Genomic DNA, 22,626 nt, shown 5'->3' on the forward strand with positions numbered 1-22,626 from the left:
GGCGCGGTAGCTCACGCCTGTAATCCCAGCACTTTGGGAAGCCGAGGTGGGCGGATCAGGAGGTCAGGAGATCAAGACCATCCTGGCTAACACAGTGAAACCCTGTCTCTACTAAAAATACAAAAAATTAGCCGGGCGTAGTGGTGGGCGCCTGTAGTCCCAGCTACTCGGGAGGCTGAGGCAGGAGAATGGCATGAACCTGGGAGGTGGAGCTTGCAGTGAGCCAAGATAGTGCCACTGCACTCCAGCCTGGGTAATAGAGTAAGACTCCATCTCAAAAAAAAAAAGGTTATAAAGCAATGCTTATTTTTAGTATTGGTTTTGCCATTGAATGTAATCAGTGTGTTTTCCCCTTCCCCCACAGTAAATTTTTTATAAAATTTTAACTGTTGATTTAAAATTAGCTTTCTATAATAATACTAATAAAAATCAGCCTTAATCTTAGACATAGCATATGAAGTGTGTTATAATGTCCAGGTGGCTTTGTATTTTGATAACGTGCTATTACTATGGACTCAAATCTCATGGAAGACTTGTTTTCTTTTAACTGCTGCATGTGAATATAGGATACCATGAACGTGAGTCCATTTCTTCTTTAAAAGTGGTTCTGCTCAGTTTTTTTAAAAATCTGATTTTAAGTAAAACTTGATAATGTTATTATGCCTCAAAGGCCAACTGTGTGCAAGGTACTCTTCAGCCTAAAAAAACTTAATTTTTCCAGTGCTGGAAATAAATTTGATAAGGACAAAAATAAAATATCAAAAGAGTTGGGCACAGTGGCTCACACCTGTAATCCCAGCACTTTGGGAGGCTGAGGTGGACAGATGACCTCAGGTCAGGAGTTCGAGACCAGCCTGGCCAACATGATGAAACCCCGTCTCCACTAATAATACAAAAATGAGCCAGGCGTGGTGGTGGGTGCCCATAATCCCAGCTACTCAGGAGGCTGAGGAAGGAGAATTGCTTGAACCTCAGAGGTAGAGGTTGCAGTGAGCCGAGATCGCGCCATTGCATTCCAGGCTAGGCGACAGAGTGAGATTCCATCTCAAAAAAAAAAAAAAAAAAAATCAAAAGAGAAAGTTGGGGAGGGGTACTGTACAATATGCGAGAGAAAGGGTTAACATACTTTTGTGTAAGAAAAATGCAGACCTAGGGTGGGCGCAGTGGCTCATGTCTGTAATCCCAGCACTTTGGGAGGCCATGGTGGGCAGATCACTTGAGGTTAGGAGTTTCAGACTAGCCTGGCCGACATGATGAAACCCCGTCTCTACTAAGAATGCAAAAAAGTTAGTTGGGTGTGGTGGCACGCGCCTGTAGTCCCAGCTACTTGGGAGGCTGAGGCACGAGATTGCTTGAACCCGGGTAACAGAGGTTGCAGTGAGCCAAGACCACGCCACTGCACAATTAAAGAAAGAAAAAGAAAAATGCATACCTAAGTAATGCCAGCTTAGCATAGAAAAATAGGTGAAGAACATAAAGACAAGTCACAGGTTCAAATGACCAGCAAGTGAGTGGAAAGAAATTTTTGCTACTCAACCTGGCAAAGATTTTTTTTTTTTTTTTTTTTGAGACAGAGTCTCGCTCTGTCGTCCAGGCTGGAGTGCAGTGGCTCGATAGCTCACTGCAACCTCTGCCTCTGCCTCCTGGGTTCAAGCAATTATCCCTGCCTCAACGTCCCAAGTAGCTGGGATTACAGGTACCTGCCAACACACCTGGGTAATTTTTGTATTTTTAGTAGAGACAGGGTTTCACCATGTTGGCCAGGCTGGTCTCAAACTCCTGACCTCAGGTTATGTAGGCACCTCTGCCTCCCAAAGGTTATCTGCCCACCTCTGCCTCCCAAAATGCTAGGATTACAGATGTGAGCAACTGCACCCAGCACAAAGATTTTTTAAAAGAATGCTTAGTGTTGCTGTGGATGCCGCACTCATACACTTCTGGGGGAATGTAAATTGTTGGTCTTTCTGGAAGGGAGCTTAGCAGAGCCTTTGATACCATAATTCTACTTAAGAATCTATCCCAAGAAAATAATCAGATGTGGATTTATATATAGGATGGGTCTCACAGTAGTATTTGGTGGAACCTGGAAACTGTCCAGCATTAGGGGAATGATTATGTCATATATCCATATAATGGAGAGTTCAGTAACTAAAAGTGGGATTTTTGTATACTTTTTAATGACATGAGAAAATGCTCAGGCAGTAGAGGGGAAAAAACAGGATACAGAGTTTTACATAGGTAGAAGATTAATTTTGTAAGAGAACTACAGAAAAAAATTAGGATAGTAAGTATGGTCATGTCTATCTTCAGCTCTCTTAGAACTCAGCCATGTGTGATTTTTGGAATGGAGTCCCAGAGGATATCTGAGAGCAGTTTTCTGTTCTCACAGGTGGTTGTTATCTAGCTTACTAAGGGAACATAAGTCTGTTTTAATCACAGTTTGGGTTTGTTTTGTTTTTGAGACAGGGTTTTGCTCTGTCACCCAGGCTGGAGTGTAGTGGTGTGATCATGGCTCACTGCAACCTCGACCTCCTGGGCTCAAGTGATCCTCCCACCTCAGCCTCCAGAGTAGCTGGGGCTACAGGTGCACACCATCAGGCCAGGCTACTTTTTAAAAAATTTTTTTCTAGAGACAGGGCCTCACTGTGTTGCTGAGGCTGGTCTCCCAACTCCTGGGCTTAAGCAATCCTCCCACCTTGGCCTCCCAAAGTGGTGGGATTATAGGTGTGAGCCACCACACGTGGCCACAGTTTGGGCTTTTGAAAAAAGTTAGGTGGAGGAAGAGAGGTATTAGTACTCTAGTTTTCACTGCAGTATCCCATTCGTGTGGGTCTATCTCTTGAGGGAAAGATAGACTACTGTTCTAACACTGCTCCGGAAAATGTTCTTAGTCATTAACCTTCCAAGTTAAGTGGTGGATCAGAAATGGAAAGTTGGCTTTATTCATCTTTATATCACAGGAATGGGTCCTTCTAGGCATTTTTTAAATGGCTAAATTCTAACCTATGCCTTTTCTGTTGTTTTAGTCTCCCCTGTGAGCTACTAGTAAATTACATTTGTATACATGTATCCTTAATGTATACTGGATTTTAATCTCTCATAGATCTCCATTTGGAGATGACTGGTGTCAGTAGGAAGTGAATGAAATCAGGTGGCTTCATATGAGATCAATGTACTGTACAAGAGTGTAGGAAGGAAGTAGTTGTGGAAGAAGGTGGTTGGTTATTGGTGATGTGTGAAGCAAAAGGGAAATGCTGCTTTTGTATTTATCCTGTCTCTGTCTTTCTGCAGTGATTTTTTAGTTTTGTTTTTAAGATTGTTAAAGCAGCTAGAGGACAGGACCACTGTCTCTAACAGACTTGGAATAACATTTAAGCTGTACAACTAAGTGTTCATGAAACTTCATTAGCAGGGAATAGTTCCAGTAGAAAGATTGTTTGCTCATATAAGTCTAAATATTGGTATGTTTCTTTTCTTGTTCTTTTTTCTTCAAAAAATATTTTTTAAGACTAGTCAAGTGCAGTAGTGAGAAGTGGGGAAATATCAAACAAGGGTTTTGATCTGTAACTGACTGTGAACAGTCAATTGAGATAACTCACTACCTTCGGACCTGCTAACAATTTCTTTTCTGAAATCTGTCCCCAATATTTAGATGAAGCTATTTGCAAATTTAGAGTACCCAAATAGATTGTCGTTTCACTTTGTTCTGTTGGGTCAGAAAAGATCTGTCTCCAAGAAACAAATTCCCTCAGATTTGTTAAGGAAATGTGTCATAAAAGGTTCCTTAAGCCAGGTCTTTTAACTGATTTGCCCTTAGGGTCTGACTTCAAAACACTGAAATATCATACCATGGCTTTTGAAGCCAGATTCTCAACTTTCAGTTCATGTTCTGCACAATCCAGCTTTGTTCACTCTCGTACCGGTCTGGGGACCCACCCCACCCTTGTTTGCGGCTGATCACTGAGCTTTGAATAAAGGCTATGGACTGACTGTATTTTCACCATGTGCTCACTAGGCTAAGCATGATTAGTTTTTATTCTCCTAGCTTGACACAGGCTGTTACTGAAAATTGTATTTGCATGAGTTAAGGATGAAAAGATACATTTTACTTTTAACAGCATTAGAACATAGTGTTATACCTTCCTTTGCGTGTCAGATGGGTCAGTAATATCCACACAACAGGGCTTCAGTTAACAGTTTAGCTGAGGCTACAAAGTAAGCATGGGTCAGAGCTTGAGTTCTGGACTCCAGTGTAGTATCCTGGTCACTAGAATGTGCACAGTCAGCATTTGAAAGAATAAAGGTCATCAACTGAGAAAGAGAAATACATTTGGACATGTTCTTTTGAAGATTATCTGTATGTACACATACCCATGTTGGTATCATGTGCTTTGGGGTAGGGCATTTGAGCGAGGCTATGCTGTTAGAAATTAACCCTAAAATGTATGGACTTATTTTTGCTCTGTCATGCCTTGGGCAGCACTTACTTTACTAATAACGATTTGCTGCTTATTGAACTGGCTGACTGGTGGCAACTGAGGGAGGCATTAAAAGTTACTTTCTAGGCAAGTTGGGTTTGTTTTTCATGGTAATGTTTTATTCAGAGTGTCTCTTTGTTTTCAGAGTAAACACCAGTCTCCAAAGAGAGCTACATCCCTTCTTCCCATCAACAATGGCTCCAAAGAAAATGGGATCCATGAAGAACAAGACCAAGAGCCACAGGATCTCTTTGCAGGCAAGTTTGGACTCAAAAGTTACTCTAGGAACCTCCTAAATGGCTTTGTTAAGTTGCTGAGTTAAAGTTAAAACCAAAAAAAAAAAAAAAAAAAGTATTGGGAACATAACTTTATGTAAAGTACTTTTGTGGAGGATTCCAAAGTACATGAAATACAGGCCCTGCCATCAAGATTCTTTCAGATTTAGGGAGTAAGATATAAATACACAATTGTTTAAGAAGGTGAGTTAAACTGTTAAACAATAACAGAAATGCAGCTGGAGGAATGATAGAAATACTAAGTCACAGGAGCTCAGAGGAGTGTGAGACCAGTGACTAAAGCAGTGCCTGTAGCCTTGTGTGACCAAGACTAGGAGTAAGAAATGCATTTGGTGTCATAATCCAAAAATGTGCATACTGCTACAAAACAGAAACAAAAGTTTCATTAAATGTCTTGCCCTTACTACTTCTAATACAGCCTGAAACTTTCTATTGTTTCCTTTTTTAACACATTGAATTGATTTCACAATCCACCAACAAGCTGTAACCTCCAGTTTGAAAAACACTAGTATAGGACAGTTTCTCAACCTTGGCACTATTAACATTTTGGGCTGGATAATTCTTTGTTGAGGGGTGCTTCACTCTTCTCAACAGAGGGGGTGCTTTTGCCCCCCAGAAGACATTTGGAAATGGTTGGAGACATTTTTGGTTGTCACAGCTGGGAGTACTACTGTTATCTAGTGGGTAGAGGCCATGGATGCTGCTAAGCAGTCTATACACAGGACAGGCCCTCACAACAAGGAATTGTTTAGCCCAAAATGTCAGTAGTGCTATTGTTGAAGAAACCCTGTCTAAAGTGATCTTGGGCCAGGCACAGTGGCTCACACCCGTAATCCCAGCACTTTGGGTGGTCAGGGTGGGTGGATCACTTGAGGTCAGGAGTTTGAGACCAGCCTGGCCAACATAGTGAAACCCCATCTCTACTAAAAATATAAAAAATTAGCTGGGTTCCATGGCGCACACTTGTGCTCCCAGCTACTCAGGAGGCTGAGGCAGGAGAATTGCTTAAACCCTGGAGGTGGAGGTTGCAGTGAGCTGAGATTGTGCTACTACACTGCAGCCTGGGTGACAGAGCAAGACTCCATCTTAAGAAAGAGAGAGGAGAGAGAGAGAGAGAGAAAGTGATCTTGGAAGAAGCAGGATTTATGCAGGAGAAAAGGAAAAGGGCCCCATGGTTGGGCAGGAAGTATAAGGTATGTTTGAGCGGCAGTCAGTAAGGTTGGTGGACCACAGCAGGACGTTCTTGGAGAAGTCATGGAAGATAAGGCTGGAAATGTAGTTTGGAAACGGATTTGGGAGGACCTTAGACATTAATAATTCGAGTCTGGATTTTCATCTTAATGCCAATTAAAAGCCATTGGCAGCTTTGTGTAAGGAATGTGGTATGGGCAAAGTAATGTTTTAGGAAGACTGACCTAGTGGAATTGGAATTATTTTAAATTAGTTGCAGTGGGCAGAGACCAGATAATTTTTAGAAGGCAATCACAAACTAGTTCAAGAATGAAATAGCAAAGACTGAACATAAGGTAATAAAAGCAGGAAAGGAAAGGTGAAAACTTTTCAAAAGAGAAATCAACAAAATCTGATTTTAGTGATTGAATATAATGGGTATCAAAAAAAAGTGGGGATTGAAGACAAAGTCAAAAGGTTTCAAGTCCAAGGGTTGAGAAGAAAATGGTATCATTATAGAACCCCATTCTAAAGAAGAAACTGGCTTTGGGAAAAAAGTTAGCTTTGGTTTTAGAGACTTTAAATTTGAAATGCAAAGGGAAATACCCAGGAGGTGACTTGAACTTTTCTTTCCTACCTGAGGAAAGACAAGAGCTGGACATATGGGAATCATCTTTCTAGAGGTGGTAGTTGAAACTTCCATGTGAACGAGATCCTCAAAAGAGTGAATGGTGAGGAGGGAGAAAGACGAGGGTGGAGGATAAGATCTTGGGACGACTCTTACGTTAGAACCTTGGTAGGAAATTTAAAAGACATACAAGGAAAGAAGAGATTAGAAGAAGGAATAGAAAAATTGAGATTTTCCACTTCCCTTCATCCCTGAAATTTAAATATACAGTATTTATTCTGATACTGATTGTTTTTTGGATAAAATTTCTGGAGGAGGCCAGGCACGGTGGCTCAGGCCTGTAATTCCAGCACTTTGGGAAGCCAAGGTGGGAAGATTCCTTGAGCCCAGGATTTAAGACCAGCCTGGGCAACATAGCAAAATGTCATCTCTATTAAAAAATAAAAATAAATTTCTGGAGGAGAAGTGATATGAAGGCAAATAATGAATTGTCTTTGGTTATATGGCAGATTGAAAATAAAGTGAATTTTCTATCTTTGGGACCTTAATATTTATATGATCTTTCATTATAAGAAGATCTGACCTGACAGTTTAGTGTGATAGTTACCCAGTGATTGGGTTTTATACACATGAACATGTAGATCTTTATTAGGGTCATATTTGTTCATAGTGAGGATTCTGATTTACTTCATTCCCCTACTAGTTTTTTAAGTAGCCAGTACCTGCCTCACTTCTAAGAAAGGAACATAAGATATCTCTAGAATGGAATGTCTACAATGAGACATTTAGTTTAGGACTTCAGTAGCTTCTCAGTTGTTTTAGATATTTGACTGTGGACACTTAAATATTCTGATTTCATTTTTAAATAATAAATCCAGTGATGATCAGAGTCTCTCATGGAGCCTGAATGCTTTTCCAGTACTCTTAACAGGAGTTCAAAGAGAAGAGCATGTTTTAATAAAAGTTTGGCATCTTTATCACATGAATTTCAGTAGAAGATGCACAGCTCTTCAAAAGGCTTTTTTTTTTTTTTTTTTTTTTTTTTTTTTTTGAGACAGGTTCTCACTCTGTTGCCCAGGCTGGAGTGCAGTGGTGTGGTCATGGCTCACTGCAGCCCCGACCTCCCAGGCTCAAGTGATCTTCCCACCTCAACCTTCTGAGTAGCTAGGACCACAGGTGGGCACAACCACGCCTGTTAATATTTGCGTGTTTGTTTTTTATTTTTTGTAGAGACAGGATTTTGTCATGTTGCCCAAGCTGGCAAAAGGTTTTTAGTAGCATTCTAAAGGGCCAAATATTTTAGATGAGTGATACTTCCTGTTTCATTTCCAAACATGTTTGTTAACTGAATTGTTTGTGTGGGACCTGCATGATGTGAATATCCTACACATACTTCAACTGGTTGCTTGTTTCAGAGACTCCTAATATCCTAACATGTTCATTATATGTATAGTTAGTCCTTGAACAATGCAGGTGCAGTCAAAAATTTGTTTATAACTTCCCCAAAACTTTTCTAATAGCCTACTGTTGACTGGAAGCCTTACTGATAAGATAATCAATTAACATGTCTTTTGTATGTTACATGTATTATATACTGTATTCTACAATAAAGTAAGCTAGAGAAAAGAAAGTTATTAAGAAAACCATAGGAAGGGAAATATATTTACCTTTCATTAAATGGAAGTGGTTCATCATAAAGGTTTTCATTCTTGCATCCTCACATTGAGTAAGTAGGCTGAGGCAGAGGAGGGGTTGGTCTTGCTGCCTCAGGGTGGCAGAGACAGAGGAAAATTCATGTATAAATGGACCCATGCGGTTCAAACCTGTGTTGTTCAAGGGTCAACTGTACTTTTTTGCTTGTTCGTTTTATACTCCCACCCCAGAGTCAGATTATGTTACCACCTTTCTCGCTGTCCTGATAGGGATCAGATTTCATTTCTAACAGTGTGGCAACCCTGTTTGCAGACTTGATTCACATTTAATGATTAGAATACTGATCTGGGACTTGATTATGCTATAGGCATATATGCATAAACCATCATCTCTGGTTTCGTTTAGCCCCAAATGAAAAAGAAGAAGAAACAGCATTCTTTGAATTTCCTAAGATTAAAATAGAATACTTACTGATCAGACCAAACCCAAATTGATATTTATGTTTTCTGTTACTAAAAAAGAAAAAAAGTTTGGACTGTTTAGGCTTAGAGCATCTAGTTCCATTGCTCCAAGTTGAAAGTGCATTCTTTTTATTTGCATAAAAAATTTTAATGCCTAAAAATGGTACATAATGCTATTTTTAAAGTCCCTTCTCTGGAACACTGAGGGAATGAGTCGTTCTCTTCAACTGAGTTCTCCCCAGATAGACAAAGGCAGCCCTTAAGCACTGTTTTTTAAACTGTTTTGAGTAGAAAGATTTTCAGATATTACATGTCTTTTTTCGCAAATTGGATAGCATATAGTAAGTATAATTTAACCCTTACAAGGAGATCTAAACCATTAGGAAAAATTCTTAAACCATGACAAAATAACAGTGCTGTCATCAGGTGTGTGGAAAAGTGCCCTTTCCCAAATGTTACTGTGCTTGTATCTTGGCTCCATTTTTTTCTAGCTTATAGTTTTCCTGACACTTCCTTTGACATCATTTTTTTTTTTTCCTGTCGGTATGCCTGCCTCTTCTATCATATTGCTGTGTAAAGCAAACATCTGAACTTCTTTTACAAACAATTTTTTTTTTTTGGAGACGGAGTCTCCCTCTGTCGCCCAGGCTGAAGTGCAGTGGCGCGATCTCGGCCCACTGCAACCTCTGCCTCCCCAGTTCAAACAATTCTCCTGCCTCAGGAGAATTGGAGTCCTAGCCGGTAGCTAGGACTACAGGCTCAGGCCACCACACCCGGCTACTGTTTTTTTTGTATTTTTAGTAGTGACGTGGTTTCGCCATGTTGCCCAGGCTGGTTTCAAACTCCTGAGCTCAGGCAGTCCGCCCACCTTGGCCTCCCAAAGTGCTAGGATTACAAGCATGAGCCGCCACGCCCAGCCTTTTACAAACAATTATAACAAGAATAAATAGGGCTCATATAATGTTCTAAAGGAATACTCCTAAGATTAAAACTGACGAACTAAATTAGCTGGCTGTGGTGGTGTGCACCTGTAGTACCAGCTATTCAGGAGTCTGAGGCAGGAGAATCACTTGAACCTGCGAGGTGGAGGTTGCAGTGAGCCCAGATCATGCCACTGCACTCCAACCTGGGTGACAGAGTGAGACTCTGTCTAAAAAATAAATAAAATTTAAAAAAATAAAATTGATAAATTTATTTTGGCTGTGTTGTCTTTTTGCTTATCCTTGGTTCTTGCCTAAATTCTAGGTAGGAGAGGGTAGCCAAGTGGTTGTATTTGGAAAGAAGTAGAGGTGGTTCTACTAAGCCTGTGCTAGAAGAACACTTCGCTTACCTTCCTCTCCTTTTCTCCTTGTAAACATTTTATGACTCTCAGTCTAAGAGCCTCTATGTATTGAGAGTGCTTGCTATTGTTCTTGTAAGTTCTTAGCCTATACAAGTTTAGCCTTCAAAGACTCATTACTGACCTTCATTTTAAAATATCAACTTCATTTTAGATGCCACGGTGGAGCTATCCTTGGACAGCACACAAAATAATCAGAAGAAGATGCCAGCCAAAACACTCATTTCTCTTCCTCCGCAGGAAGCCACAAATTCTTCAAAGCCCCAGCCAACCTATGAGGAGGTGAGAATCTGTGCTCTTGGTCTTATCGCTTTTAGATATTTAGGACTGTGTACTGCCAGTCTGAAGTGTAGTTGAGTATGAACCTTGAGAAAATATTTATGACTCTTGAAGGAGATCTTTATGGTTAATGGACAACCAGAATCCAATATAGGAGTCTTTCTTGGGCAGAGTATCTATTGCCCCGAGCACAAAGGCTTTCAATGGTTACTAAAGATACTTAGTGTGTGAAGCTTCCATATTCAGGAGTATAGTTTCTCCTCACTCCCTTCCTAGTCTGCAAGAGGCAAGTCTTTCTAAATCTGGCAGTTATTCATTGTCATCAAAATAAGATTTTAAGGGGATACATGTAACAAAGACTTGTAAGCTGGCTCCTAATTTAAAATTTTGAGAGTTGTTTCATTGGGATTGTTGGGAATGGACAAAAGCTGAACAATGAAGGATACATCTTGATTTTATTAGATTGGTATAAGGTTATTACAGGGTAAAATTGATAGCTTTTTTTTCATATCAACTCTCATGATTTGTCTTTTCTTGAAAAAGCTAGAGGAAGAAGAACAGGAGGATCAATTTGATTTGACAGTCGGTATAACTGATCCTGAGAAAATAGGTAAGTGGTTCTTAGGACTCCTTGTGATGTTAGGATGTGGCTGTGGAAAGCATAGGTAGCTAATTTCAGGATGGCTACCCCCAGAGTTGAACTAGCCAATGTGATGTACTTCATTAGTATCTTTTCTGTAAAAGTAGACCCCTCGCTATGTTTCTAAAGCCAGAGACTGCAGTTACTCAATGTGTTAGTCAGTCTTTTCTTGGCTTCAGGAAGAAAAATCAGAGTCATCAAATACTACTAGAATCCCTTTTTATTTTTATTCTTTTGGTTTTTTGTTTTTTAGAGACAAGGCCTCATTTTGTCACTCAGAATGGAGCACAGTAGCACTATCATAGCTCACTATCACCTCCAGCTCCTGGACTCAAGCAGTCCTCCCACCTCAGCCACCCCAGCTGCCCAAGTAGCTGGGACTACAGGCACTTGCTACCATGCCGACTAATTTTTTTTTAAGAGATGGGGTCTTGCTATGTTGCCCAGGCTGGTCTCAAACTCCTGGCCTCAAGTGATCCTCCTGCCTTAGCCTCTTAAACCACCGAGATTACAGGCATGAGCCACCGCACCCAGCTAGAGTCTCTTTTTAAAAACCCCAACAGGCCAGCCATGGTGGCTCACACCTGTAATCCCAGCACTTTGGGAGGCCAAGGCAGGCAGATCACTTGAGGTCAGGAGTTCAGCCAGGCCAGCATGGTGAAACCCCATCTATACTAAAAATGCAAAAATTGGCCAGGCATGGTGGTGTGCACGTATAATCTCACCTACTCAGGAGGCTGAGGCCAGAGAATTGCTTGAACCTGGGAGGTGGAGGCTGCAGTGACCTGAGATCATGCCACTGCACTCCATCCTGGGCAACAGAGCAAGACTGTGTCTTAAAAAAAAAAAAAAAAAAACAAAAAAAAAACACATTATCTTCTCCTTCAGAGTTGATAAGACCATTTTACTGTCTTTTGAGATAGTAAATTCCATGTAAGCACCCTAAAAAATACATGTTCTAAAATTGAGGGACACTGAACTTATTTTTTCCCTCAAGAAGTTTGAAACTCTCATTGAGACACATACTTTTGATAACCTTATGAGGTGGGGAAGTCTATCTGTGGGATCCAAGTTGAATTGTACTCAAAATTGAAGTTAGATCTTCAAAAAGCATAACACTTAACTTTGTCTGGACTTGGATTTTTAGGATGGCTTTCCCCTCTCCCAAGCTTGCAAGAGTTATCGCTGAGTGGAGAACAATAGGCCTGATCTTTCCTTGTTCTAGCTGTAGTCCCTTACGGAAGAGGCTATACAGAGCCTGTCTTCCTAAACAGGGTGGTGTTTATACAGTTAAGAGGACAAATGTAATTCTCAACTCTTGGTCTATTTGGAACTAGGGACAGGAACTTGTTAGACTTTATGCCAAAATGGTTGTCTTTTTTTTTTTTTTTTTTTTTTTTTTTTTTTTTTTTTTGAGATGGGGTCTCACTCTGTCACCCAGGCTGGAGTGCAGTGGTACGATCACAGCTCACTGCAGCCTCGACCTCCCCAGGCTCAGGTGATTCTTCCACCTCAGCCTCCTGAGTAGCTGGGACTACAGGTGTGCATCACCATGCCTGGCTAATTTTTTTGTATGTTTTGTAGAGACAGGGTTTCACCATGTTGCCTAACCTGGTCTCCGGCCAAAATGGTTGTCATTAAACTATTGATTTTAGGCCAGCTGCAGTGGCTCACATGTGTAATCCCAGCAGTTTGGAAGACCAAGGCAGGAGGATCACTCGAACCCAGGAATTCAGGACCAGCCTGCCCAACATGGAAAGACCATGACTCTACAAAAAGTAAAAAATTAGCCCTGTCTCTACAAAAAAATAAAAAATTACAGAGGCATGGCGGTACATGCCTGTAGTCCCACGTACTTGGGAGACCGAGGTGGGAGGATCACTTGAGGCTGGAAGGTCAAGGCTGCAGTGAGCTGAGGTAACACTATTGCACTCCAGCTTGGGTAACAGAGTGAGATCCTGTCTCAAAAAGAAAAATTTTTTTTTTTGATTTGAACTGTTGAGTTTTACTTTTCCCAGACTGTTGGACTGGTAGGATGTTTTTGAGCATCTTACACAGTTCTGTCATCTGACAGAAAAGGAAATTGAGGACCAAAAAGGAAGTAGCTTTCCTGTTAGGGCACAGTGTGGCCCATGATAGATCCTGGACCAGGACTTTGGATTACATGTCTAGATTCTCTCTTGCTTCTCTAATATTTATGGATAGTCTATAAACACATTAATTTTAAGCTAGTTATTCACTGCTTTAAATCCTTGGTGGAATAAGATGAATGAGTGGCAGTTATTCTCTTAAAATGTAATAAGTCATGATGTCTGAACCAGGAGAGGGAACATACTGGTTTCCTAAGGCTGCTGTAGCAAAGTACCACAAACTGGTTAAAACAACAGAAATTTCTCACAGTTTTGGAGGCCAGAAATCTCAAATCCTGGTGTCGGCAGGCCACTCTCCCTGTGAAGGCACCAGGGAAGGACTGTTCATGCCTCTCTCCCAGCTTCTGGCAGTCTCAGGCCTTCCTCGGCTTGTCGATGCATCACTTCAGTCTCTGCCTTTGCTGTCATGTGGCATCCTTCCTAAGCGTCTCCACATTGCCTTCCCTCTATGCATGTCTATCTCTGTGTACACATTCCCTCTTTAACAAATAAGGACACCAACCCGAATGGAGTAGGGCCCACCCTAATGTCTTCATTTTAACTCAATTACATCGGTAAAGACCCTGTAAGATCACATTCTGAGGAACTGGGAGTTAGAACGTAAAACGTACCTATTTTGAAGGGGACACAATTTATCCCATTACAGAGAGTAATTTAAACAGCCCATGGATCAGATGCATTTAAACACAAATCACTCTTGGTGATAAGTTTTCATCTCCTTGCACTGTAGTCTAGATTCTTAGTCATGTTGATGCCAAGAAACCAGCTAATTAAAATATTTTCATATTCAAGGCCTGATCTTTTTTTTTTTTTTTTAAGGCCTGATCTTTATAACAACACATTCTGTTTGTGTGGGCTGTTTATTCAACATGTGCTTCTTGTTCCTGCACACATCTAAATAATTTAGAATTTAACTTTTACCAGGATATGCTTTTTAGAGCCTTGGTAATTTGCATATGTTATCTTCAACTCTGAAATTATTCTGGAAATTTACGTAAATTTAAAACCTTGTATTACTAGCTCATTTGCAGATCTGTGTGCTCTCTATGTACATGCAGCATGTCTCTTTTCATGTACATTGCCTAAGTAAAAGCAGCTGAGAAACAAAATATCTGAAGATCCTGCTTTTCTGTTTTCTCTGTGTTTGCATTTAGACTTTCTTAATTGCAGGCACTAAATTATGGAATTGACTTCTTGGACATTTGACCATAACTATTCTGCTGTGAATGAAATTTTGAATATTACTTCTATAAAATAAACTTAGATTTCTTTTTTTTTTCTTTTATCAGTAGTAAACATCCTTAGTAGTATTGGGTAATGTTAGTAAGGTGGTTTAGAAGAGAACTAAAGTTGGTAATCAGTATAAAATAACTTCTAAAGTTTAGCTTATGGTTTCTGTTTTATATACACCCTTTTGGTAGAGGCTGGGGAAATATAGCAGACAAGCCCTGTATTCCTGTGTAATCTTCAAATTCTTGGTAAATTTTTCAAAAACCAGGCATTTCCAGCCATCTTATTGAAACCAAGTTGTAATGTGTGGAGCTGCTGATCCAGTACTGCCTGCTCTTCCTTCCCTTGGCCCCTCACCCCTCACCCCAGAACCAGTTCAGGGGCTTAAGCAGCTGGTAACTGTTGACCTAGATTTTCCTGTTTGATGTGGGAAGGAATCAAGGGTGGGGGAGGCAGGGAGCAAAACCAACCCCAAACACCATAGTCCAGCACTGGAGCTGTGTCTGTTTGGATTCCAGAACATGTCTTTTCAGTGCTCAGGGTATCAATGGCATCTTTATCTCCTTAAGTGGTCTAGGTCAGGACATCACCACAGAGAAAAACAATAGCTTGAATCCCAAATTATTTAACAGTCAAAGACTTTTTCACAAAAATAATTGCTCCAGGAAAGGGAGATTTGTGTGACATTAGGCAGCCAAAGTGTCTTCCTGCCAGACCCTTTGCTCTTGGTGAACATGCTAGATCAGAGAGGTCAGTGTCCCCCCCAGCACCAATGGAGGGGATTGTGACGTTATTTCTGAAAGAGCAAATCGAGCCCAGAGCTAGCCTAGGGTAGAACTACTTGTTTCCTTTTATATCAGTTGCTTCCTTCTCCTCCTGCTTTATACAGCAAGAGAATTGTTTGGTTTTGGACAGATGTGTGTAACCAGCCCAAATATTGGCATGGTAACAACTGATGGATTGTCAGTATCCAGTGCTGCTTTGTGGAGGGTATAAATGGAGCCTGGCCTGGCTTTGGAACAGAGGGCTGACTCTCTTGTGTAACTCAAACTGGGGCCCAGCCAGCATCCATGGGGGCTTGCTATGTGCCACAGAGGCCCTGAGGCAAAGTAGGAACTGGATTCTAAGATTGCATATAAAGCTTGGAGATGAAACAAGCATCCCTTCTTATCCAGGGTTCCTATGGCTTTTGTGATTCCTGGTTAAATGTTAGCTGGATTGGCACTGCTTTGGTTTACAAGATAATCTTCTGCTTTCTTGTTCTCCCACAGGGGATGGTATGAATGCATATGTAGCCTACAAAGTTACAACACAGGTGAGTCCAGGTGACCCTGCTGATGACCATCTTCATAGACTTTGGTGCTTATACCAAGGTCATCATTCAGATTATTTCTGGGTATCTCCTTTGTTTCTTTGCCAACATCTTCATGTTTACTCAAGATGGAGCATGCCTGCATCCCCTTGGTAATCTCATCTGGGTACTCCAGACTGATTCTTTTTAATACTCTTCCAGAAAGCTAACATTTCAGTGTGATTCTATTAAGTCGTGGTATATCTGATACAGCCCCATCCCTCTTAGAGAACCATGTGGTTTGGAGCTAGATTCACAGATTGCCCTAAACCATCTTTTAAAATCTTCAATGCTTCTGAGGTTTCAGAGAGCTTTTTTTAATACTTAACCTTTTGCCCCTCTAGTCTGCTCTTCTTTTGTATATAATATTAATGCATACAAAATGTACACAATGTTGTACACAAGTTATGAAGCATAATAAATGAAGCCCTAAACTTACCACTAGTCTTAAGTTGAGTACCATTGGATCCACTTGCGTGTTTTTCCATCATATCCCCTGCCTCATACCTTAGAGGTGTCCTTTCTCCTGAGTTGTCTCTCATTTCCTTTATAAGAAATCTTTATATATATATATATATGGGCCTAACGTGGTGGCCCACACCTGTAATTCCAGCACTTTGGGAGGCCGAGACGGGCAGATCATGAGGTCAGGAGATCGAGACCATCCTGGCTAACACAGTGAAACCCTGTCTCTACTAAAAATACAAAAAAATTAGCTGGGCGTGGTGGCGGGCACCTGTAGCCCCAGCTGCTGGGGAGGCTGAGGCAGGAGAATGGCATGAACCCGGGAGGCGGAGCTTGCAGTGAGCCGAGATCGCGCCACTGCACTCCAGCCTGGGCGACAGAGCGAGACTCTGTCTCAAAAAAAAAAAGAAAAAAATAGTATCATGCTGATAATTGTGCTTGCTTTATTTAGCATTGTTTCTCTCACCCATCCTTGATGGTCGTGGCTGTAGTTAGTTCATATACCACGAAATATTTATGTTTTCCTGTTGTGACCATTTTCTGCTGTCAACATGTTTCTGGTTTTTGTAACTGGGAACTTTCTTGCACGTCTCTAGTGCACACGTGGAAGGGTTTCTCTAGAGTATGTAACCAGGAGTAATTCGCGTGGGTCACAGGTACTGCAAATATTGGACACAAGGAATACAAACTGTTTTTTAAAGTCTTTGTACCAATTTATACCCCATCAGCAGTGTATAAAAGTTCCCATTGATTCACTTCCTTGCCAGCAATTGGTGAGGCCAGTCTCCTTAAATTTTGCCTATCTGGTGAGTTTAAAGTGAACTCTCATTGTGATGTAGGCGTAACTTTTTTGGTAGAAATCTGCTTTGTATTGTCTCTCTACTACTTGTTGGCCTGAGTCCTGTGAGCTCTAGATTATGATACTTTAGAGGTTACTGTCTACAGCTTACACATTTCATCCAATTCCCGCCCTGCTCATCACCTGCTTTCCCTTCTTAGAAGCACTTTTTGTCTGTCTTTAGTTTGGCTGCTGTAATTCCAGCAGCTAATACCCTTAAATAAGTCAATGAGGCTTGTCGCAGTGGCTCACGCCTGCAATCCCAGCACTTTGGGAGGCTGAGGCAGGTGGATCACCTGAGGTCAGGAGTTCGAGACCAGCCTGGCCAACATGGTGAAACCCCATCTCTACTAAAAAACTATAAAAATTAGCTGGGCGTGGTGGCAGGAGCCTGTAATCCCAGCCACTCAGGAGGCTGAGACAAGAGAATTGCTTGAACCCAGGAGGTGGAGGTTGCAGTGAGCCGATATTGCACCACTGCACTCCAGCCTGGGTGGCAGAGTGAGACTCCATCTCAAAAAAAAAAAAAAAAAAGGCAGTGAAGAATGAGCTGGGCATGGTAGCGTGTGCCTGTATTCCTAGCTACTTGGGAGGCTGAGGTGGGAGGATCGCTTAAGCCCAGGAGTTTGAGGCTGCAGTAAGCTGTGATCGTACCAATGCACTCCAGCCTGGGCAACAAAGTGAGATCCTGTCTCCAAAAAAAAAAAGTCAGTGAAAGATGAATGGGTTACTGGTTACTGTAGAATTTTAGCTTTAAACTAGAACTGAACATTTCTTTCTTTAGAACAAGAGTTCTTAACCTGGGAATGAAACTGTATTTGACTTTTTTTTTCTCAAAGGTCACCATGGCTTCAGATGTATTTGAATTTTAATTGATTGCCTTTATAATCCTATATATTTTTTGCATTTAAAATCATTATTCTGAGAAGAGCTCCTTAGGCTCCCAGACTCCCAAAGGGGGAACTATAGTTTTAAAAAGTTTAAGACTCTCTGCCTTGGAGAAAGTTATTTGCCAGGTGACTGAAGGGCAGAGATCTGGGAAATGGGTTTCTTTAATGTGAATAGGATGACTTTCAAGATAACATCCCCTATTTGGAATGAAATTGCCTTGTGTTTTTTCCTGTCCCCAAGACGAGCTTACCATTGTTCAGAAGCAAACAGTTTGCAGTAAAAAGAAGATTTAGTGACTTTCTGGGTCTTTATGAGAAGCTTTCCGAGAAGCACTCTCAGAATGGCTTCATTGTCCCTCCTCCACCGGAGAAGAGCCTCATAGGTAAGCCTGTGGTCTTTCATTCCACTTGCATTGTTTTCCTTTGCATTCTCTCCAAAATTCACTTACTGTTTAGTATATGAGACTACTTCTATTAACAGTCTTGTGGTTAGAAGAGAGACATTTCCAGTGTTTTCCTACACTGGAGGTCTGGAGAAAAATAGCATATTTTGGCATGTTCTCCTTGGGTGCAGTAGGAGCTCTGGGTTTAGCCTCCAGAGTTGTCATGTTCGTTTGTTTTCTGTTGGTCTTCAGGAGTCTTAAATGATTGCGGTTGCCTCCAGATTGAAATAGACTACATTGGATTAGGGGTCAGAGGAAGAAACCTCTTCATTTTTTTTTTGTTTGTTTTTTTGGTTTTTTGGTTTTTGTTTGTTTGTTTGTTTGTTTATTTTTGAGGTGGAGTCTCGCTCTGTCACCAGGCTGGAGTGCAGTGGTGCGATCTCGGCTCACTGAAACCTCCGCCTCCCAGGTTCAAGAGATTCTCCTGCCTCAGCCTCCCGCGTAGCTGGGACTACAGGTGCCCGCCACCATGCCCAGCTAATTTTTGTATTTCTGGTAGAAACAGGGTTTTACCACGTTGGCCAGGATGGTCTTGATCTCTCGACCTCGTGATCCACCCACCTTGGCCTCCCAAAGTGCTGGGATTACGGGTGTGCCACTGTGCCTGGCCAGGAGCCTCTTCGTTAACATCAGTTGATGTTTGTACTCAGGGTTCCATGGCCGCCTTTTTAAGAAAATGTTTACTCTGCAAGTCCTAGAGTTTAGAACCTTCAGCACTTAGAGACTAGTTTTCAAAAGTGGCTGTCATGTAAAGAACCTTTTGTTCATCCCTGCACATAACATAGAAGTGGCCTTAGGCTGTGTGCTAGCCTCACTGCCTTTCCTTCTGTTGACACTTAAAAAAAAAAAAAAGATTTATCCTCTTCATGATGATTTATGGTTATTTTGCTTTTTAAATTCCATTCTAGGGATGACAAAAGTGAAAGTTGGGAAGGAAGATTCTTCTTCTGCAGAATTTCTTGAAAAACGGAGAGCTGCTTTAGAAAGGTAAGTACCATACAGCCATTTTCCTGAATAATGTGAGGACAAATGAAAAGCTGAAAAGTGAGTCTAAATGATGAGACAGTCCATTGAGTTAGAGATGAAACATGAATGAATTGAAGTTGCACACCTCCTTATTATCTCTTAACTTTTCCTGAGTCGCTTATTTTCCCACCTTAGGAATAGACCATCTTCTGTTTTTTCCCCATCCTGAGTGAGCAGGCAGTCATATTCTTAGACAATCAAATATGAATGGCTCTGAGGTTTCTTTCTGACCAGTTATTTTTCTCTCCCTTTTTGGAAATGTCAGGAATGTGAACTTGAATATGCTTACGAGGAGAGTCCTACTTAAGTACCTTATCTCAGGGTACTTTAAGTACAAAAAGTACAAAAGACATGGTATCACTGCCAGCACTGTGTGACGCCCAGAACCTTCTGAGGCCGGCTCAACTAACCAGATGATAACTGCTTACCTTTTAGGTACCTTCAGAGGATTGTAAATCATCCTACCATGTTACAGGACCCTGATGTCAGAGAGTTCTTGGAAAAAGAAGAGGTTAGTATTCAGTGCAAACTGAATTTCATAATTTATATCTGCCCCTAGTGAAATGAAACTAGTTCATTCCAAAAATATGTGAGCACTTAACATGCCTAGTACTAGACTGTATCCTAGTTTTGTGTGAACCCCTGAGAGTGACAAGTATTTTTCAGCCTTTGAAATAAAAGAAGCTCTGCCCGAAGTCAAAAGCAGTTGGTTGTAAGGGTCAAATAGCAGCCTAGTATTGTCTTACTGGATCAACACAGTGATCTATTTGGCAGGTCCTTGGCATGTTGTAGGTTACTTCTTGGCTCAGATTGAATGCATATTTTATGCCAGGCGGGTCACTGGTTAACAGTTACCGCAAACCACAGAACTGCCATGTAGGAAAAGTGTTGATTGAAGTAGACAGTCTCTTTCACAGGCTATGCGTAGGCTAGTCATGATTGTCAAAAATTGAAAACAGCCCAATTGCTAACAGTGGAAGAGTTAAGTAAAATATATCAGTATAACCAAATATTTGATTCTCATCATAAACAAAGTATACAGAAATGTTAGTACATGGACATGTACGTTAAAAGAATTACAAAATGTGAAACATGAAATAGCATATAAATACAGCTGTAGAAACATGTAAGTCATTAAGATCAAAAGAAACACTGGAGTGAAATGTTTTATCTCACAGGAAAGCAAACTAGAAGGAAGTAATTGACTGGGTAGTGCTATCATTTTGCTTTAATTTTTATTTTTAAATTTTTCTTTCATTTGTATATAGTATGTGTTACTCCAGTGAAGAAAATGATACTAAATAAATGAGGGGGTTTTTTCCTCTAAAATGAAATGTTTTCATTAAAAATTCCCTGTCAAATGCTTCAAATCTTTTATTCTTTTCTTGTGGATATTCTTAAATCCCTTCTTCCTTTTCACCCTCTCGTCTTTACTCCATACCTCTAAGCAGGGTATGTCTGTAGCAGCACTGTGGACACTTCGGGTCAGATAGTTCTTTGTCGTAGGGGTTGTCGTATGCGTTATAGGGGGTTTTAGCAGCATTCCTGGTACCCACCCACTAGATCCAGGTAGCACCCCCTCCCCAGTTATAACAACCACAATCATCTCCAGACATTGCCAAATGTCCCCTAGGAAGCAAAGTGGCCCCAAGTTTAGAACTACTGCCAGGCCAGGCACGGTGGCTCATGCCTGTAATCCCAGCACTTTGGGAGGCTGAGGCAGGAGGATCACCTGAGGTCAGGAGTTCGAGACCAGCCTGGCCAACATGGCAAAATCCTGTCTCTACTAAAAATACAAAAATTAGCTGGTCGTGGTGGCAGGCACCTATAATCCCAGCTACTTGGGAGGCTGAGGCAGGATAATCACTTGAACCCTGGAGGCAGAGGTTGCAGTGAGCTGAGATCGTGCCACTGCACGCCAGCCTGGGCGACAAGAGCAAGACTCCGTCTCAAAAAAAAAAAAAAAAAAAAAGAACTACTGCCATAGAGTCCTGAACACTAAAATCTGACTTTTTAGCATAGTATGCTGTATATGCTATAGATTTTTCAGCGTCCTTTCCATGCCCTAGGAGAGTACTGGGGAGACTGAACAGCAATCAGATTGTTTCTAAATATTTGGCCTGCTTGACTACTAGGTTATCCCTGAAAGTAGCCTTGATCTGCATCAATAATTTTCTTGTCCTTGGATATTTGCTCACTGAAGAAAATTCGAACACAGCACGATTTCAGTGTCTTAAGACTTTTAAGTCCGGTTTTGTACAAAGTATGCTAATCCAAAGGAACTTTTGACTTTTAACAAGAGTATGCTTGGTACTTAAGCAGTTCATGCCTGGGTAGGCAGACAATCTCAATTTGAGGTCACCTGGCCACATAACACCCCAGTCTACTTTTTTTCTTTATAAAATATCAAAAGCTGAAAATGTTGCTGATTCTTTTTAACATGGTTCTTTGATTTTTTTGTATGGACATGTTAGTTGTGGATTCCTCAGACTGCCTTTGGAAACAATTTACAGTTCAAATAATTTGTCTGGCAAGTTTTGGCATGCCATCTGATGGATACTAATTCTTCTGAACCTAACATAGGGGCAGCAGATAACTTGCCATCCCTGCCTTCTTGGTCTTGTAGCTGCCACGTGCCGTGGGTACCCAGACATTGAGTGGTGCTGGTCTCCTCAAGATGTTCAACAAAGCCACAGATGCCGTCAGCAAAATGACCATCAAGATGAATGAATCAGACATTGTGAGTAGCCCTGTGCCTCTTACCTCCACCTACACCTCAGGCTTATGGGTCAGAACCCCTAAGGAGTCCTGAAATTTCTGAGATAAGAAATTTTTTATAAGATTTTTCAGTCCCTTTTTGAAAAACAACTGCTAAAAAAGACTGTACTGCACCTATAAAAGTAATCTCATTAAAGTTCTGGGCTTTTGTGTTTCAGTGGTTTGAGGAGAAGCTCCAGGAGGTAGAGTGTGAGGAGCAGCGCTTACGGAAACTGCATGCTGTTGTAGAAACTCTAGTCAACCATAGGAAAGGTAACAAGCTCTGAAATGCACTTGGAGCTAGGGGAAATTGTTGTCTCTAGTGAACTGGAGATGGGAGGGCATGCTGTTCCAATCCTCTCAGCCATCCAAGTTGAAATTCTCAGCCCACCTGGTCCTTGATGTTCTGATAAAAAAAGGTATGCCCTGCGTCTCCTGGCAGAAAACATGATTCAACCACTGTGGGCATTGTACTTTCTACCTGGGAGGGGTGCAGGGAAGCCATCCCAGATATAGCATGACCTGGGATGTG

The 22,626-nt window shown here is 41.2% G+C and overlaps 1 protein-coding gene across 2 annotated transcripts in view; it reads left to right on the plus strand.

The window, feature by feature from the left end:
* Nucleotides 1–22,626, plus strand: part of SNX1 (sorting nexin 1) — a 47,955-nt gene that overhangs the window by 11,727 nt on the left and 13,602 nt on the right. For both annotated transcript variants that reach the window (XM_054450119.2, XM_063652272.1), the window contains exons 2-10: nt 4,624–4,735; nt 10,180–10,307; nt 10,848–10,914; nt 15,596–15,639; nt 18,110–18,251; nt 19,220–19,298; nt 19,773–19,848; nt 21,964–22,077; nt 22,274–22,367. In XM_054450119.2, the coding sequence (XP_054306094.1) occupies nt 4,624–4,735; nt 10,180–10,307; nt 10,848–10,914; nt 15,596–15,639; nt 18,110–18,251; nt 19,220–19,298; nt 19,773–19,848; nt 21,964–22,077; nt 22,274–22,367 (856 nt within the window). The remainder of the gene's footprint in view (nt 1–4,623; nt 4,736–10,179; nt 10,308–10,847; nt 10,915–15,595; nt 15,640–18,109; nt 18,252–19,219; nt 19,299–19,772; nt 19,849–21,963; nt 22,078–22,273; nt 22,368–22,626) is intronic.

Source organism: Pongo pygmaeus, chromosome 16, assembly GCF_028885625.2.
Source record: "Pongo pygmaeus isolate AG05252 chromosome 16, NHGRI_mPonPyg2-v2.0_pri, whole genome shotgun sequence".
NCBI classification, from domain to species: Eukaryota; Metazoa; Chordata; class Mammalia; order Primates; family Hominidae; genus Pongo; species Pongo pygmaeus.